Genomic DNA, 17,067 nt, shown 5'->3' on the forward strand with positions numbered 1-17,067 from the left:
TGCTCTGCGGGTGCTCTGGATGGGTCTGGGGGTCCCCTGGCAATGTTGGGGTGCCCTGGGTGTGTCTGGGGGTGCCCTGGGTGTGTCTGGGGGTGCCCTGGATGGGTCTGGGGTCCCCCCTTGCAGTTCTGGGGGTCCCCTGTGTGGATCTGGGGTTCCCCTGGCAGTTCTGGGGTTCCCCTGGCAGTTCTGGGGTCCCCCTGGCAGCTCTGGGGTCCCCCCAGCAGTGCTGCTGCCCCAGGCTCCAGCGCAGGCAGCAGCAGCTCCGTGGGCAGAGCAGCTTCCCCACGTGGGTTTGCTCATCCCGGGGAGTTAAATCCTGCTCAGCACCCAAAAATATTCATAAAAATATTCATTTTTCTGGCTGCTCCCTGCTGTTCCAGGGGAAGATCCCTGTGCCTGCCGGGGCCCTGGGTGTGTCAGCATTAAAAATCCCATTTTTTGCGGAAGATTTTTGGGCGTTGCTTTTCCTCCTGATCTGTTTTTGGGAAGCTCCACGTGATCAGTTCCTTAGAAAATATAATTTATTTTATACTCCTTTTTTTAGGGGGATTTTTGGGAAGTTAGCCTGAGGTTGTGTTTATAAAAGGTGTCTTGGTGGTAGAGAAATTTCCTGTAGCTCAACTGGGGGAAAATGGCATTAAACTAATTTTATTTAATATGACCTAAATTAAATACTTTGGGGTTGGGGTTTTTTTATTGATTTTTATTTTTGTCCAATTCACAAAGCTTCTCCTATTTTCCTAAAACTGATCCCTCTTTTCTTTGGGAATAGGACATCAAACTGATGCAGAGCTTCAAAAATCTGATGTTTTACCAAATCCCATTTGCTTTCCACATCATCAGTTAACAGAATTTGCTAATTTGCACTGACTGGGAGTCCTGCTGCCAAGCCAGAAACTTTGTGCTGGTGAATAAAAGGGAGTTCAGGTGGAGCTCATTCCCCTGCCTGAAATGTGGGGAAAATGTCCAAAAAAATCTGAAATTTTGGGGTGCTGTGAGTGCAAAACCATCTGTGGGGATAAAGGTTCAGGGGGGAAATGGGGCTGAGGAGTTTTGGTGTGGAAGAGAGGATTTGGGGACGTTCTGCTGGATTTAGGGTCTGGTGCCATTTCTCTGCCTGCAGCAGGGTCTGCCCCGCGTGGTTGGGATGGCAAAATTCAATTGTTGCAGCCCCAAAATGCTGCAGGGGAGCTCCAGAGCCTCAGCAATGTCCCAGCTGGGGGATGCTGCTGTGGGAGGTGAATTTAAATTGGGAATTTGCTTTAAAACCCCAGGAAAAAGGAGCTTGGGAGGCTCTTGGCCTCAAGAATTCCTGGAGATGAAATAAAACTGGGAATCTGCTTTAAAATCCCAGGAAAAATGAGTTTGGGAGTCTCTTGGTCTCCAGGATTCCTGGAGATAAATTAAAATTTGGAAATTAAAATTAAAATTTGAAGTCTGGTTTAAAACCTCAGGAAAAATGAGCTTGGGAGGCTCTTGGCCTCAAGAATTCCTGAAGGTGAATTAAATTAGGAAATCTTATTTAAAATTCCAGGAAAAAGGAGCCTGGGAGGCTCTTGGCCTCAGGGATTCCTGGAGGTGAATTAAAATTTGGAAATTCAAATTAATATTGGAAATCTGATTTAAAATTCCAGGAAAAGGAGCTTGGGAGGCTCTTGGCCTCAAGAATTCCTGAAGGTGAATTAAAATTTGGAAATTAAAATTAAATTTGGGAATCTGCTTTGAAATCCCAGGAAAAGGAGTTTGGGATGCTCTTGGCCTCCAGATTCCCATGGCATTTGACCCTTGGGGATCCCTCCCAGCCTGAGGGGTTCTTTGGGGTGGTTAAAGGATTTTTTTGGGGTTTTTGGGGGTGGAAATTGGAATTCACCTTCCCCCGGAGCATCCCCCAAGCTGCCGAGCAGAGGGAGAGGAGGGAAGGGACGGAAAGGTGAGGAAGAGCGTTTGGGGCGAGGTTGTGGCAGAGGCGGCTGAACTCCCAGAGGTGTTCCAGTTATTCCCTGCAGGCTTGGAGATACCATTTAAAAATCCCTAAAAAAGTTGCTGTGCTTTGGGATAAATTTGGGATAAATTTGGGAGTTTTGGGGATGGCGATGGTCAGGGCAGGGAATCATTCCTTAGGGCAGGGAATGAGGGAATTGTCACCTCCATGGGATTGGTGCTGTGGGAAAATCCCCATTTGGGGCTGAGCTCACCTGTGGCCAGGTGTGGATGGAGCACCCAACCCCTCCCTGTGTGAATATTGACCCTCCCAGTGCCTCAGCAGCTGGAAATTTGGATTATTCCAGGTGCTCACGCTGCACAGCATCCCAGGGGTGCTGGTTTGGGTAAGGAAAGGTTTAAAAAACAATTTTAAATCCACAGAATTTATTCTGATGCTCAAATAAATGAGTTGGAGCTGGGTGGTCTTTGAGGTCCCTCCCAACCCAAACCATCCCTGGCTCCTCTGGCTCCTTGCCCTGCTGGGTGGAAATTTTAAGGAATGTTTTTTAGGAATTACAGGAGGAGGAGTTTCTTCAAACGCAAAATGGGAAAAGCCTGGGAAGGAGGGAATTGGGTGAATCCCACAGGAGCTGCAGCATTGATGATGATGATGATGATGATGATGATGATGATGGGCTGGCCATGGGGGGTTGAGGGTTAATTCCTTTTCATTCCTGGATTTCTCCCAAATTTCTCACCCCAGCCAAGGCTCAGACACGGAGCTGCTGCAGGGGGGAGCGGTGGTGCCCAAAATCTGGCTGAAAATCAGGATCTTTAGGCATAAAAAGTGTTTTCTCTATTTTTCTTTATTCTGATTTCCAGATTTCACCCCACAGTGCCGGCGAAGCCGTCAGCAATGAATTTGTACAGATCCTTTCCCAAAGTAACTCCCTCCCTCTCACCTCCTTTTACTTTAATACTTTATCCAATAATATTTTAACAACTTAATTTTATTTTAACGATAGGAGTTTCAGAGTTGCAAAGGCTCTTTCTAAATTTATTGACTTGGGGGAAAACCCCCCCACCCACTTGTTGGTACCATAAATACTCATCTTGATCTAGATGAATTTCTTATTTTTGCACCAGAATCCCTAATTCTTTTGCAGTATAAAGTGCACTTTTTCATAAAAAAATAATAATAATCTTGTATTCCTGTCTGATGAGTGTCTTATGTGCCGAAAGGGAAATTCTGCCAAAACTCCAGAGCTGTTCATTCCTCGAGGTGTTCACTGAAACCTGGGAACAAAACCAGATTATTTCTAAGGCAAAACAGGGAAGGAGATGCCTCCCCACGGATGGGAATTGATGGTGGGAAATGAAATTATCACTGCCCTTGCGGAAAACCCCGTGGGACTGCAGATCCCACCTCCGGGTCCTCGCCTGCACCAGCCTCTTCAATCACAAATGTTTACTCTGATGATCAGGGAGTGCCTTGTCCTGTGCTGGGCTCACGTGTGGGAGGCAGGAGGGGATGGATTTACCCGGTGTGGGGTGGGAAATTGGGGCTGGAAACCCCTGGATTGGTGAGAATCCCAATTTTTATCCCTGGGTGCTCCTCAGGGGCTGCGCTGAGTTCTGAGGTGGGCTCACACTCACTCACACGGGCAGCAAACAGAATTTGGGGTTCCATCCTCGCTTTTGGTTGGGTTAACCCAAATCCTGATTATTTTTTTCTTCCCTCCTCATTTTTGGGTGGGTTAACCCAAATCCTGAGGGTTTTGCTGTTCCATCCTCATTTTTGGTTGGGTTAACCCAATTCCTGAGGGTTTTGCTGTTCCATCCTCATTTTTGGTTGGGTTAACCCAATTCCTGAGGGTTTTACTGCTCCATCTTCATTTTTGGTTGAGTTAACCCAATTCCTGAGGGTTTTGCTGTTCCATCCTCATTTTTGGTTGGGTTAACCCAAAGCCTGATTATTTTGCTCTTCCGTCCTCACTTTGGGTTGAGTTAACCCAATTCCTGAGGGTTTTGCTGTTCCATCTTAACTTTTTGGTTAGGTTGACCCAAATCCTGATTATTTTACTGTTCCATCCTCATTTTTGGTTGGGTTGACCCAATTCCTGATTATTTTGCTCTTCCATTTTCATTTTTGGTTGGGTTAACCCAATTCCTGATGGTTTTATTGCTCCATTCTCATTTTTGGTTGGGTTAACCCAATTCCCGATGGTTTTGCTCATTTTTGGTTGGGTTAACCCAATTCCCAATGGTTTTACTCTTCCATCCTCATTTTCGGCTGGGTTAACCCAATTCCTGATGTTTTTGCTCACTTTTGGTTGGGCTAACCCAATTCCCAATGGTTTTGCTCATTTTCGGCTGGTTCAACCCAATTCCCGATGGTTTTGCTCATTTTTGGTTGGGCTAACCCAATTCCCAATGGTTTTGCTCACTTTCGGTTGGGCTAACCCAATTCCCGATGGTTTTGCTCATTTTCGGCTGGTTTAACCCAATTCCCAATGGTTTTGCTCACTTTTGGTTGGGCTAACCCAATTCCCGATGGTTTTGCTCATTTTCGGCTGGTTTAACCCAATTCCCGATGGTTTTGCCGTCTCCTTTAGGGGCGCGCTGTTCGCCCTGACCCTTTCCCAGCCCCGCGTGTCCCTCGTGAAGCCGCCCGGTGTCCGTGTGAGCGTCTCAGGTGTCCCCTCGTGCTCCTCAGGGCTCCTGGGGCGCCAGTCCCGGCCCTTTGGGGTCCCTGTCGTGTTCTTGCAGTGCCTTGTAAATCCCAACAGTGCCCCCGACCCCGAGGGGCTGCGGGGTCCCAGCTCGTACTGCCAGACTGGACTTTGTAATGAGGATTTGAGCCCCTGTTTCAAAGGAAATAAAAGAGTTTGACTCTGACTCTGTGCGTCCTCTCGTCTTTATTGGTTCTGAAGGTGGTGGTTGGTGCAAACCTATTGCCCTGCCCACCCTAAATGGTGTCCCCAGGTGTCACATCCACTCCTTTACCCTGAAATCCTGTCCCCAGGTGTCACATCCATTCCTTTACCCTGAAATCCTGTCCCCAGGTGCCACATCCACGTCTTTACCCATAAATGATGTCCCCAATTGTCACTTCCACACCTTTATCCCCTCCAGGGATGGGGACTCTGTGCTGGCAGCTTTAAGGATTCTCTCTCTCTGCTCAGCGTGCCTTTCCCTCCCTGCCTGCATCCAGGAGCTGCAGATGGATATCCTCTATATTCTCTGTATTCTCTATATCCTCTATATCCTCTATATTCACTATATTCTCTATAGGATATTCTCTATATTCTCCGTATTCTATTCTCTATATTATATTCTCTCTATTCCCTATATTCTCTGTATTCTCTGTATTGTCTACATTCTCTATATCCTCTATATTCACTATATTCTCTATAGGATATTCTCTATATTCTATTCTCTATATTCTCCACATTCTCCATATTCTCTGTATTTTCTTTTCTATATTTTCTATATTCTCTATATTTTCTGTATTCTCTATATTCTGTATGTTTTCTGTACTTTCTGTATTTTCAATATTCTCTGTGTTCTCTATATTCTCTATAGTCTCTGTATTCTCTTTTCTATATTTTCTATAGTCTCAATATTCTCTATAGTCTCTGTATTCTCTTTTCTATATTTTCTGTATTCTCTATATTTTCTATACTCTCTATATTCTATAATTCTTTATATTCTCTATATTTTCTGTATTCTCTATATCCTCTATATTTTCTGTATTTTCTATATTCTCTGTATTCTCTTTTCTGTATTTTCAATATTCTCTATATTCCATTTTTGGTGGTGGGACCAGAGGCATTTCCTGCCCTTCCCAGGCCCGAGGGGGTTGGGAATCCGAGTTAATCTTTGACCGTGGGTGCAGCCCAGGCAGGAATTTCTTTGTCCAAGTGGAGCAGAAGTCTCATTTTTGGGAGATGCCGTAAACTGGCGGCGGAGGGAGAGAGAAAAATGTGATTCCTGCTGTGGCGGGGCAAAAGCTGCTTTTTTTTTTTTTTTTTTTTTCTTGCTGAGCCATCGTGGTTGGCTTTGATTCGGAAACATCCAAAGGTCACCTCGGTGTCCGCTCTGCTGATGTGTCCTGACAGCAGCCAGCGCTGGGAAAACTGGGGCTGTGCCTTCCCAACCATCCCAGCTGGCAGCAGAGGGACAGCCCTGGACCCTGTCCCTGAATCCTGGCCCTGAATACTGCCCCTGAATCCTGTCCCTCTCCAGCCGTAATCCCATCCCTCTGTGCCCCTCTCCAGCCTGAATCCTGTCCCTGAATCCTGTCCCTCTCCAGCCGTAATCCCATCCCTCTGTGCCCCTCTCCAGCCTGAATCCTGTCCCTGAATCCTACCCCTCTCCAGCCGTAATCCCATCCCTCTGTGCCCCTCTCCACACCTGAATCCTGCCCCTCTGTGTCCCTCTCCAGCCCTAATCCCATCTCTCTGTGTCCCTCTGTGTCCCTCTGTGCCCCTCCAGCCCTGGACCCTGCCCCTGAATCCTGCCCCTGAATCCTGCCCCTCTCCAACCCTGAATCCTGCCCCTTTGTGCCCCTCTCCAGCCCTGGATCCTGTCCCTGAATCCTGCCCCTCTCCAACCCTGAATCCCATCCCTCTGTGCCCCTCTCCAGCCTGAATCCTGTCCCTGAATCCTGCCCCTGAATCCTGCCCCTCTGTGTCCCTCTCCAGCCCTAATCCCATCCCTCTGTGTCCCTCTGTGCCCCTCTCCAGCCCTAATCCCATCCCTCTGTGCCCCTCTGTGTCCCTCTCCAGCCCTAATCCCATCCCTCTGTGCCCCTCTGTGTCCCTCTCCAGCCCTAATCCCATCCCTCTGTGTCCCTCTGTGCCCCTCCAGCCCTGGATCCTGTCCCTGAATCCTGTCCCTGAATCCCATCCCTCTGTGCCCCTCTCCAGCCCTGAATTGAGGTGGGATGAAGCAAATCCCACCTGAGGTTTCCCACCCCAAATAATTCCTGGAGCTTCCTCCTTCCCTTGAACCCCACGAGCTGCTTGGAGCTCCACGTGCTGGAAGCAGCAGCCAGCCCTTTTTATCCTTTGGTTAAAAAAGCACCATGGGAATGCATAATCTGCCTTTTTCCCAGGGAATCTCCCCCCTGCAGCACCCACCTTGCTCAGCCTGAGTGGTTTTGGGGAGCACTGAGCTCCTGCAGGGTGTGGGAAGGACCTGATCCCGTTCTGTCGCTCCCAGGGGTGATGCCACCAAATCCCAGAGGTCTCTGGGCACTTTTTGGGGATCCTCTGCTCAACAGCTGTGAGGAACTGAGAGCCCTAAAACCTGGAAGGCAGCACTTCCCCTCTTGCTGCTTGTGGTAAGGAGTTCTGCAAAAAAAAACCCAAATTTTCTGCCAGCTCGGGCAGCTGAGGGGAATTTCTGCATTTTGGGGAGCTGCAGCCCTCTGGAGCCTCCTGCTCTGAGTCCTTACCAGGACCAGCATCTGGAGAAGGGAAAAACGTGATTTGTTTGGAATCACAGAATGGTTTTGTTGGAAGGGACCTTAAAGCTCATCCCTGCCATGGTCAGGGACATCTGTGCTGTCCCAGGGTGCTCCAAACCCCGTCCAAGCTGGCCTTGGGCACTCCCACACCTTTCCAGAGTGGAAATGGAGCTTCTCCTGGACTTCCCAGAGCTCCATCCTGCTCACCCTCAGCCCGTCCCTGCTGCTCTTTCCCTGGGAGCAGCAATCCCCTGCTCCAGATCCACGCCGGGAGAGCTTTGCTGAGGTGAGGGAACCTCATGGGATGCATTAAATGGGGAGGAACCTTCATGCTGAGGGGAAAAGGCCCCCGGGAACCTCCCAGCCCTGAGCGAGCCCAGGAAGAGTGAGGAAACGTGGGATGCAGAGGCTGCGCAATCTCCTCTCGCAGGCTGGTGAGGACACGCCGGGACATTTCATCATCCCTCGCTCAGGATCAAAATCTGCTCCCAAAATCCCTCTTTTATGGCCCTGTAAATCTCTGGCTTCCACTGCTGGCGCCTCTGGGGGAAAACATCCGGCTCCAGCAACCTTTGCTGCTCCGGGAGTGCGTCACTCCTGGATGTGGGGCTCGCAGAAAATCCATTGCAAAAGCAGAAATGAGGGATTTTGGGGTTTCTGACGGGTCTTGCTCAATGTCACCGGAGAGGTCGGGGCCTCTTCCTGCACCCAGACGCGCCAAGGGCTCCATTTTGGGTCTGGATCAGCACATTTGGCACCCTGGGCATGGCGGAGGGGCTGGTGTGGGCATGGAGATGTCCTGAGGGGAGGGAACGGTGTGTGGAGTGGTGGTTCTGCCCTTGTGCCATCCTGGGGTGATGTTTCTCTCCTTTCCCCCCTGGATTTGGGGGGCTGGAGGGCTGCAATCCCCCCGGCTGATGAAATCCCTGGGGCAGGAATCACAGCAGCCTCGGGGCTCAGGGAATTCCCTGTGGGAAGGTGCTCCAGGAGGGGAGCTCATCCCTGCCCAGCTGCTGGACGGTGATGGGTGATGGGACAAAACCCCGGAGACAAACCCGAGGTGTCCCTGTGAGCCACGGGTGGGGTTTCCTTCCAGGGTGGGAAGGGAAAAGCAGTGAAATGGGGAGGGGGCCTGGGGGGATTCCTGCTCCTCCTCCTCACCCATCCTGCTGCAAGGACGGATCCAGAGCAGGGCAATCCCCTCCACATGACCCTGGTCATCTGGACAGACTTCTCCTTTCCCGTGTTTTAGGGTGCAACTTCTTCCCCGTGTTTTAGGGTGAAATTTCTCCCATGTTTTAGGCTTTGCCTCAGGCAACCCCTTGAGAACCCGGGTGAGAAAAGCCGGGGCAGGGCTGGAGGGAGTCCGGCGGAGGAGCGGGGACAGACAGCCGTAAATCACGGGATTGGAGCGGGACAAACTGCCTAAATCACGGGATTGGAGCGGGACAAACTGCCCTAAATCACGGGATTGGAGCGGGACAAACTGCCTAAATCACGGGATTGGAGCGGGACAAACTGCCCTAAATCACGGGATTGGAGCGGGACAAACTGCCTAAATCACGGGATTGGCGCCCGTTCCTCTGGCGGGAGCACAGCCGGAGCCCGGGCGCTCGGACGGACCTCGGGACACCGGGAATGGCCTCGCCTGCCCCGGGGGCCCTGCCCGTTCCCTCCCGCCACCGGCAGCTCCTCATCCCTCCATCCGCTCACGCTTTCCTGCTCCGAGCATCCCTGAGGAGCAGCGGGGAGCGGGGCGGTGCCGTGCCGGCCCCCGGGGGTCGTTCCCAGCCTGGATTCCCGTGCCCAGCCCCGCTCTGGCACGGCTCGGCCCGGCACACGCGGCCCCGCTGGCTCCGTGCCACCGGCGTGCCCGGCTCCGTCCCGGCTGCCGCCCTTCGGGATGACGTAACCCCGGCCTCGGTTGCCTCAGAAGGATCCGGGCTCAACGGAGCCGTGCCCCGGCCTCACCTGGCCGGTGGGACGAGGTCCGGTCCGGTTCTCCCCCCGCTCCGCCCGCCCGCCCCATCCCCGCTCCGCCGGGATTTTGGGAAGGGGCGGATCGCGATAGCAGCGACCCGAGCCGCGGATCGCGATAACAGCCACCCGATAACAGGCCGGGAGAGGTGGCTGAGGGTGCGAGGATGGGAAACCCGTGCTCGGGATGCTCCCGCCCCGCTCCTCATCCCCTCTCCATCACCCCCGGGCCATTCCCCGAGCCGCGCCATCCCTGGGGAAAACCGCGGGTAGAAGGGAAATGTTTGGGTCTGAAAAGGAATATTCCAGTTTTTTTTTTTTCTTTATCTCCGCAGCTGCAAACCAGCTTAGACATCACCCGCTGCAGCTCTCTCGGAGCTGCTGTCGGAAATCCCAGCGGAGAGGAGAGGAGAAATTCCTGCTGGGAGTTCTCCCCGGCGTCACCCTCGGGGGAGGGCGGGCAAAGTTCGGCTCCTATAAAGTCAGGTCTGCTCCTCTTCATTCATTGCCCCGCCAGCCCCGCCGGCAGCAGCACGTCCGGCCCTTGCGGAGGAGCTGGGAATCCTGCCCCGGGTCCCTGCAGGATGCTGATGCGGGGAGCGATGCCGCGGATCGCCGCCCTCACCTGCCTGCAGCTCCTGCTGCTGCTGCGGGCCGCGCAGTGCCGGCCCCACGCGTGGGACCAGGACAGGCTGCAGCTGGAGGCCGTCAAAAAGGCGATCCTGGAGCGGCTGGGGATGGCGGCTCCCCCCGCCATCCGGCACCGGCCGGACCCGGAGAGCATCCAGAGAGCGCAGCGGCTCTACCGGCGGGCGGCGGCGGAGCTGGCGGGGAACCGGAGCCGGGAGGAAGAGGAGGAGGATGAAGGGGAGGAAGCCGTGCCCAGGCTGCACCGCCTGACCCCCACCTGTAAGTGGCCGCGGCTCGGTGTCACCCCCCGGCCCTCACGGCCCCCCACATGTCCCAGCGTGTCCCGGCCCCGGGAATGTCACCCCGCTGTCCCGGGACATGACCGGGCATGCAGCACCGAGCCGCGCTCCTTGTCCCGCTCCTTCCTTCGCCCTGGAACTGGGGAGGAGCCGCGCTGGAGCCGCTGTGCCTCAAACCACAAAAAATCACCGGGGTTGGGGATGGAAGGTTTGATCAGCCGGCTCGGGGCTCGGAGTGCGGCCGGAGGGGTTTGGGGGTGAGCGGGAGGGGGAAGTGGGGCGCCATCCCCCCGGTCGCCAGCTTCTGCCCCAGTTCGGGAGTTTGTCTGTGTCTGGGAGGGAGGATTTAAATAATTAAATAAGTTAATTGATATTAACATTTAAATTAATTTAAATAATTCCTCTCCTGCTGCTTGGGCTGGCTGGGGACAGTCGGGGGCTGGGTGGGTCCTGGGACGCCTTTTGTGGCACCGGGAGAGCTGAGACGCTCCAGCCAGGAATGGATGGGATGTCGGAATTTCCAGCACCCCTCAGGGTGTGGGTGATTCCCCGCAAGCAAAGGCCGGAGCTGATCGCAAGGCCGGGCTGATGAGGAATTCCTGTCTCTTACATCAGCTGTCACCTCTGTCCCCGCAGTGCTGCCCTGGCTGGACATCCCCGAGGGACACCGGGACTCTCCGGGCCCCCGGGACGCGCAGGGACAGCGGGAGCCCCTCGGTGCCCGCCGCTACCGCCTGCTGCTGTCCCGCACCGCGCATTTCCAGCGGCAGCTCCGCGTGGTGCGGGCGGAGCTGAAGCTCCTCCGGCAGCCGCTGTCCCCTCCCGGCGCCTCGGGGCCACCTCGGGTCACCATCTCCGCCCTGCCGGGGGCCGGGGGCTCCCCCCAGGTGCTGCAGAGCCAGGATCTGCAGGATTCCCTCATTCTGGACCTGACCGGAGCCGTCCGGCCCTGGCTGGCCGGGCCCGAGCCCTCGCTGCGCCTGCAGCTGGAGTTCAGCACCGACGTCTCGGCGGCGCTGGCCGCCTCCGAGGGGAACACGCTGGAGCTGGAGGTGCAAACCCTGGAGAAAGCGGCCCGGGCGGCCAGGAGAGCCCGGGGGCTGCAGGACGAGTGCGGCAAGGGCGACGGGAGGTGCTGCCTGAAGTCGCTCCGGGTCTCCTTCCAGGACATCGGCTGGGCCGACTGGGTGGTGGCCCCCAGCAGTTACCACATGCGCTTCTGCGAGGGCTCCTGCCCGCACAACTACAAACCGGCCAGCATGCACGCCCAGATCCAGTCCCGGGTGAGCTCCCTGTCCAAGGCGGCGCCTCCTCCCTGCTGCGTCCCCGCCGGCTACGACCCCATGGTGCTGATGCACCTGGACGGCCAGGGCAGGCTGGTGTCCACCCTCTTCGAGGACATGCTGGTCACCGGGTGCCACTGTGCCTGACAGCGGCAGCTCTGCCCGTCCCGGGGGGGCGCAGCCATCCTGGCAGCTGCAGCGTCTCAAAATCCGGGTCCTGGGGCACCCTGAGCTCAGCTCCAGCATCCCAAAATCCTCATCCTGTGGCACTGAATTACTCATCTCCAGCCCTGGATCCACTCAGCCATGGGGTCTCCAGCATCAGCATCCCAAAATCCACATCCTGAATTACTCATCTCCAGCCCTGGATCTGCTCAGCCATGGAGTCTCCAGCTCCAGCATCCCAAAACCCACATCCTGTGGCACCCTGAGCTCAGCTCCAGCATCCCCAAATCCAGATCCTGTGGCACCAAGTGACTCCAGACCAGCCCTGGATCCATCACTGAGCTCAGCCAAGGGGTCTCCAGCATCAACATCCCAAATCCAGGTCCTGTGGCACCAAGTGACTCCAACCAGCCCTGGATCCACTCAGCCATGGGCTCTCAAGTTCCAGCACCCCAAAATCCAGATCCTGTGGCACCAAGTGACTCCAGACCAGACCTGGCTCTGCTTCAGCCCTGGGGTCTCCAGCTCTGCCACCCAGCCCAGCCTCAGCATCTCCAGTTGTGACCTCTCTACCAAAATAACTGATTCCTCTGTCTCTTCTCCAATTTAAATCCATATTTTATTGAGCGGGTGGGTCCTTCCCACCCAAGAGACCCCGATGGGCTGGGGTGGGTCATGCCCAGGTGTCCATATCCCACTCCAAACCCTCTTTGCTCAGAGACTTATTTATGCAACCCAGTTATTTATTTCTAACTTATTGTATTTTATAGCCAAATACCCTTTTTAAGGGGGGGAAGATGGAGGGGCTTTTGTGATTTTCTATTTTATATATTTCTATAAAACCCAAAGGATGTAATAACAATGAATAAAGTGATTGTAACAGGGGTTGTGCTGCTCCTCCTGCACACCTGGGGGGCTCTGCCAGGACCCCCAGCTCCCCTGGGATCTGCCTCCACGTGGATCTGCTGGTAAATCCCCAGGGGTTTCCAGTGCCAGCGGGTGAGTAATGCCCGGGCACTGCTCCCAGAGACCTTTGGGCTGTTTGTGTCCTTGGGAAGGGCCCTGGGCCCTGCTCTGACCCCGGGGGTGACCATTGCCCCGTTCCCAGGTGCCTCCAAAGGGATGGGGGGAGCCCCCCCGGCAGCTCGGTGGCACCCACGGTGTCCCCAAGGCCTCCCCGTGGGGTGGCTCTGCTGTCACAGCTCCGTTCTGTCCCCTGTTCCAGCGTGATCTGGGGCTGGCCTGGGCTCAGCGGCTCCTGCTGGGGACCTTGGGGCAGGGGGAATGTGGGAGCTCTGGGATGAAGATTTTGGGGAGCAGGGCTGAGATGGCTTCTCTGGGGACAGAGAATGGAGACACCTGGCTCTGGGTCCCTTGGGACCCCCACTTTGGGGTAATGAGCTCCTAAGGGTCTGACCCCTTGGGACCCCCACTTTGGGGACACGAGCTCCCTTGGGACCCCCACTTTGGGGTAATGAGCTCCTAAGGGTCTGCCCCCTTGGGACCCCCACTTTGGGGACACGAGCTCCCTTGGGACCCCCACTTTGGGGACGCAGACTCTGGGACCCCCAGGCAAACCCCACGTCCTGCCCAGGGCTTCCCACAGACCACGAGCTATGCGGGTAATTAGAGATAATTAAACCATTTAATGGGGCACACTGAAGGCTCCCAGGGACTGTGGGGACACCCAGACGAGCCGTGGGGTCCCTGTGTCCCCATGGGTCTCACCAGGAGCATTAAAAAAGGAGCTTTTTCTTGTTGCCCAAAGCGGCAGATTTAGCAGGAGAGGATTGAGCAGGTGGCACCGGATGTCCCCAACCGCCAGCCCGGCCCCGGGCGAGCTCTCCCTGGCCCCGAAAGGGGAAGGGGAAGCCGAGGCCGCGGTCAGCGCCGCCGCTCCCGCCGGCCCCGGGCGCGCCCCGGCCCCGCCGCTCCGGTGCCGCTGCCGGCGGATGCGGCCGAGGCGTCCCCGCGGTCGGTGGCCGCGGCCCCGGGAGGAAATGTCAGCTCAGCCCCCACCCCCGCCCGAGAACCGGGGCGAAGGAGCGAGCCGGGGCTGCCAAAAAACCCGAAAACCCCGCAAAAGGCGCTGCCGCAGGACGTGCGTGGGAACCGCGGGTGGGGAACGTCCCTGTCCCCTCTGCGCCGGGGGAAAGGGACACAGAGGGGCCCCCCGGTGTCCCCCGGTGTCCCCCCAGCCCCTCACGGGTCAGGAGTGAGGTAGATGTCCTCGCTGGGGCCCAGGGTGTTGGCGTAGATGGGCTGGTCCCCGGGATCGGCCGCGCTCTCCAGGAAATAATCCTCGTGCAGCAGGACCTGGGGGCTGGGACAGGGAGTGGCACCGGGGGGACGGGGGGGACGGGGGGGAAGGGTGGAAATGATGGAAATGATGGACAGGATGGGATGGAACAGCATGGGGTGGCATGGGATGGGATGGGATGGGATGGGACGGGATGGGATGGGATGGGATGGGATGGGATGGGATGAGGATGTAAAGGGATGGATGGGATGTAAAGGGATGGATGGGATGTAAAGGGATGTAGAGGGATGGATGGGATGGATGGGATGGATGGGGTGTAAAGGGATGGATGGGATGAGGATGGATGGAAAGGGCTGGATGGGATGGATGGGATGGATGGGATGGATGGGATGGATGGGGTGTAAAGGGATGGATGGGATGAGGATGGATGGAAAGGGATGGATGGGATGGCAGGTGCAGCGCAGGATGAGGCCGGATAAGGCAGGACACCCCACCAGGGCGCGGCAGGGCAGGGAGGGGGTGGAACACTCCCGGAACGCCCATTCCCCGTTCCCGGTGCCGGAGCCTCACCTGTAGCGCGGCTCCTGCCACGCCCGCGCCGATCCCCGCCCGGCAGCCGGGGCCGTGCCGGGGCTCACGAAGACGTTCTCGTAGTCGGGCCCGTCGCTGGCATCGGCGCTCCCGGTGTCGCGGCTGATGTAGCGGGGCTGGCGGGCGCTCCCAGCGGGGTCCTGCTTCCCCCTTGCCCCGCCGCCCACCGCGGCCGCCGCTCTCCTCCGCCGGTACCGAAGCGCGGCCACCGCCGCCGCCACCAGCGCGGCCACCGCGGCCACCGGCCCGGCCACCAGCGCGGCCACCGGCCCCGCGCCCGGCCCGCACTCGCGGCCGTGGAACTCCGAGGCGTTGAAGGGATGCCCGTGCGGGGTGAGGCACCGGCAGAGGACGCCCCCGCGGGCACAGGGCGCCAGGACGGTGCCCAGCACGTCGCAGCGGCAGGACACGCTGAGCCAGCGCAGCGAGGGCTGGAAGGCGGCGGCGGGCACGGCGGGCAGCGGGTTCCCCTCCAGCCGCAGGCTCCGCAGCGCCGTGGCGTTGCTGAAGAAGCCGCGGGGCAGCTCCCGCAGCCGGTTCCCGGCCAGGTCCAGCTCCTCCAGCCGCGGGCCCAGGCGGGCCGAGGGGCTCAGGGCCTCGATGCCGTTGTGGCCCAGCAGCAGCCGCCGGTGCTCCCGGAACGGGCTCCAGTCCAGCTCGGCGCAGCCGCTGCTCCTGTTGGTCAGGTTCAGCTCCGGGGAAATGTCCAGCATCAAAGGGAAACAGGGGGACACCAGGAGGATGGGGGTCACGGGGAGCAGCAGCAGCAGCAGCAGCGGGGCCGCGGGGACCCCCATGGTCCTCGCGCCGCAGCGGGAGCCTGGTGGGAAACGGGAATCAGGACCCCCATTGGCACCGATCGCCCCTCCCGGCGCAAACCAGCGCAGCCCCGTCTGGCCCCCACCCCGGCGCCGCTGTGCAGCTCCTGGGGGTCCCAGCGCGACATTTCCTGCCCCCCTTCCCCCTCCCAGCCACCGCAGCCCCGCTCGCCTGCGCTCCGGCCGCTGCTGCCTGGTGTGGGGAAGAGGAACAGGCGGGTCCGGCTGTCCCGTGTCACCCTGCCAGGGCGTAGCCGGCCCCGGGGGGGTGGGGGGGTGGCAGCACCCCCACGTCAGCCCCCCCTGACCCCTGCCCGACCCCCGGCCCTTTCCTGGGGGGCTGAGCATCCCCCGGCGCTGGCTGAGTGTCCCGGAGACCCCGGTGACCCGAGGGGTGCGGGACACGCGTGTGGGCACTCAGACCCCACCCCGGCCTCACAGGGACTCCCCGAGTGTGAGGGGACCCCGGGGCCGGGTGGGAGCCGGGGGACTCCGTGGCTGTGTCCCCTGGCAGGGTGGGTGTCCCCATTCTGGTGTCCCCTCCCCGTGTCTGCAGCTCGGTGTCCCCAGTGCATCGTGCTCGTGTCCCCTCCCCATGTCCGAGCCCCCTCCGGTGTCCGTGTCCCTCCACGTCCACCCCCTGTGTCCATCCCTGTCCCTCCGTGTCCCCTCCGTGTCCCCCCGTGTCCCCCCGTGTCACACCGTGTCCGTGTCCGCCCCCTGGTGTCCGAGTCCCTCCGTGACTCCCTGCTCCCATTCCTGTCCGTCTGTCCCCGCGCCGTGTCCGTGTGTCCCCCTCGTGTCCGTGTCCCCGTATGCCCAACCCCTCGCATGTGTCCACCCCGTCGTGTCCACGTCCCCCGTGTCCCCTGTCACACCCGTGTCCCTCTGTGTCGCGTGTCTGTGGCCACCCCTCGTGTCCCTCCATGACCATCCTGTCTCCATCCCCTCGTGTCGCTGCCCCTTTAAGTCCACCCCATCGCCTCCGCGTCCACCGTGTCACATCCGTGTCCCTCTGTGTCCCCCGTGTCCCCCGGTGTCCCCCCTCCCATGTCCACTCCTTCGTGCCCGTGCCCACCCTTTCCTGTCCGTGTCCCTCCGTGCCCAGCTCCTCTCGTCCGTGTCCGCCCCGCCACATGTCCACCCCCTGTACCCGCCGTGTCCGCGCCCACCCCCTCGTGTCCCTGCGCGACCACCGTGCCCGCGTCCCCTCGTGTCACTGCCCCTTTAACTCACCCCTGGTGTCCCTGACCCCCCGTGTGCCCCCTCCCTGGATGCCCACGCCCCTCGTGTCCCTGACCCCCCGTGTGTCCCTGCCCCTCCATGCCCACCCCCTCTCGTGTGTCCCCCGTGTCCGTGCCCACTCCTCGCCCTCGCGTCCCCGCGTCCACCCAGCCACATCCTCGCCCCCCTGTACCCCCTGTGCCCACCCCGCGATGCCCGTGACCCTCCTCGCCCACTCCCCTCGCCCCCCGTGTCCGTGTGTCCGTGTGTCCGTGTGTCCCCCTCCCCGCTCCCTCCCCGCTCCCTCCCTCCCTCCTCGGCGCGGTCCCCACCGCCTCCCCCCGCCGCCATCGCCCCTTTAAGCGCGGCGCGCGGCGCGGGGGGGGTGGTGGCGGCGCTGCCGGAACAGCCGCGCGGGGGG

General features: G+C 58.3%; 2 protein-coding genes across 2 annotated transcripts; one reads left to right on the plus strand and one right to left on the minus strand.

The window, feature by feature from the left end:
• The first annotated feature begins 9,978 nt into the window (after window positions 1–9,978).
• On the plus strand, window positions 9,979–11,735 carry GDF15 (growth differentiation factor 15). The gene is made up of 2 exons (XM_054286585.1): window positions 9,979–10,285; window positions 10,942–11,735. Exons 1-2 carry the CDS (start codon window positions 9,979–9,981, stop codon window positions 11,733–11,735), a joined length of 1,101 nt encoding a protein of 366 aa, XP_054142560.1.
• Window positions 11,736–13,955: 2,220 nt separating this feature from the next.
• LRRC25 (leucine rich repeat containing 25) lies at window positions 13,956–16,997 on the minus strand. Its single transcript, XM_054286586.1, has 4 exons — window positions 16,979–16,997; window positions 15,484–15,615; window positions 14,584–15,424; window positions 13,956–14,076 (listed from the first exon to the last, which is right to left on the minus strand). The coding sequence occupies exons 1-4, from the start codon at window positions 16,995–16,997 to the stop codon at window positions 13,956–13,958; spliced, it is 1,113 nt and encodes a 370-aa protein (XP_054142561.1).
• Window positions 16,998–17,067: the final 70 nt, after the last annotated feature.

The sequence above is a fragment of the Melozone crissalis genome, unplaced genomic scaffold (genome assembly GCF_028551555.1).
Source record: "Melozone crissalis strain CALT ecotype California unplaced genomic scaffold, PUWL_Pcris_2 ptg000054l_1, whole genome shotgun sequence".
Taxonomy (NCBI): domain Eukaryota; kingdom Metazoa; phylum Chordata; class Aves; order Passeriformes; family Passerellidae; genus Melozone; species Melozone crissalis.

What these genes read in the sequence shown, in the direction of transcription:
- GDF15 (XM_054286585.1), top strand. Translation starts at nt 9,979, where the DNA reads ATGCCGCGGATCGCCGCCCTCACCTGCCTGCAGCTCCTGCTGCTGCTG. An exon ending in GCACCGCCTGACCCCCACCT is followed by an intron (nt 10,286 to 10,941) that starts GTAAGTGGCCGC and finishes CTGTCCCCGCAG; the next exon opens with TGCTGCCCTGGCTGGACATC.
- LRRC25 (XM_054286586.1), bottom strand. An exon ending in GGCCAGACGGGGCTGCGCTG is followed by an intron (nt 15,425 to 15,483) that starts GTTTGCGCCGGG and finishes GTTTCCCACCAG; the next exon opens with GCTCCCGCTGCGGCGCGAGG. An exon ending in TGGCAGGAGCCGCGCTACAG is followed by an intron (nt 14,077 to 14,583) that starts GTGAGGCTCCGG and finishes TCCCTGTCCCAG; the next exon opens with CCCCCAGGTCCTGCTGCACG.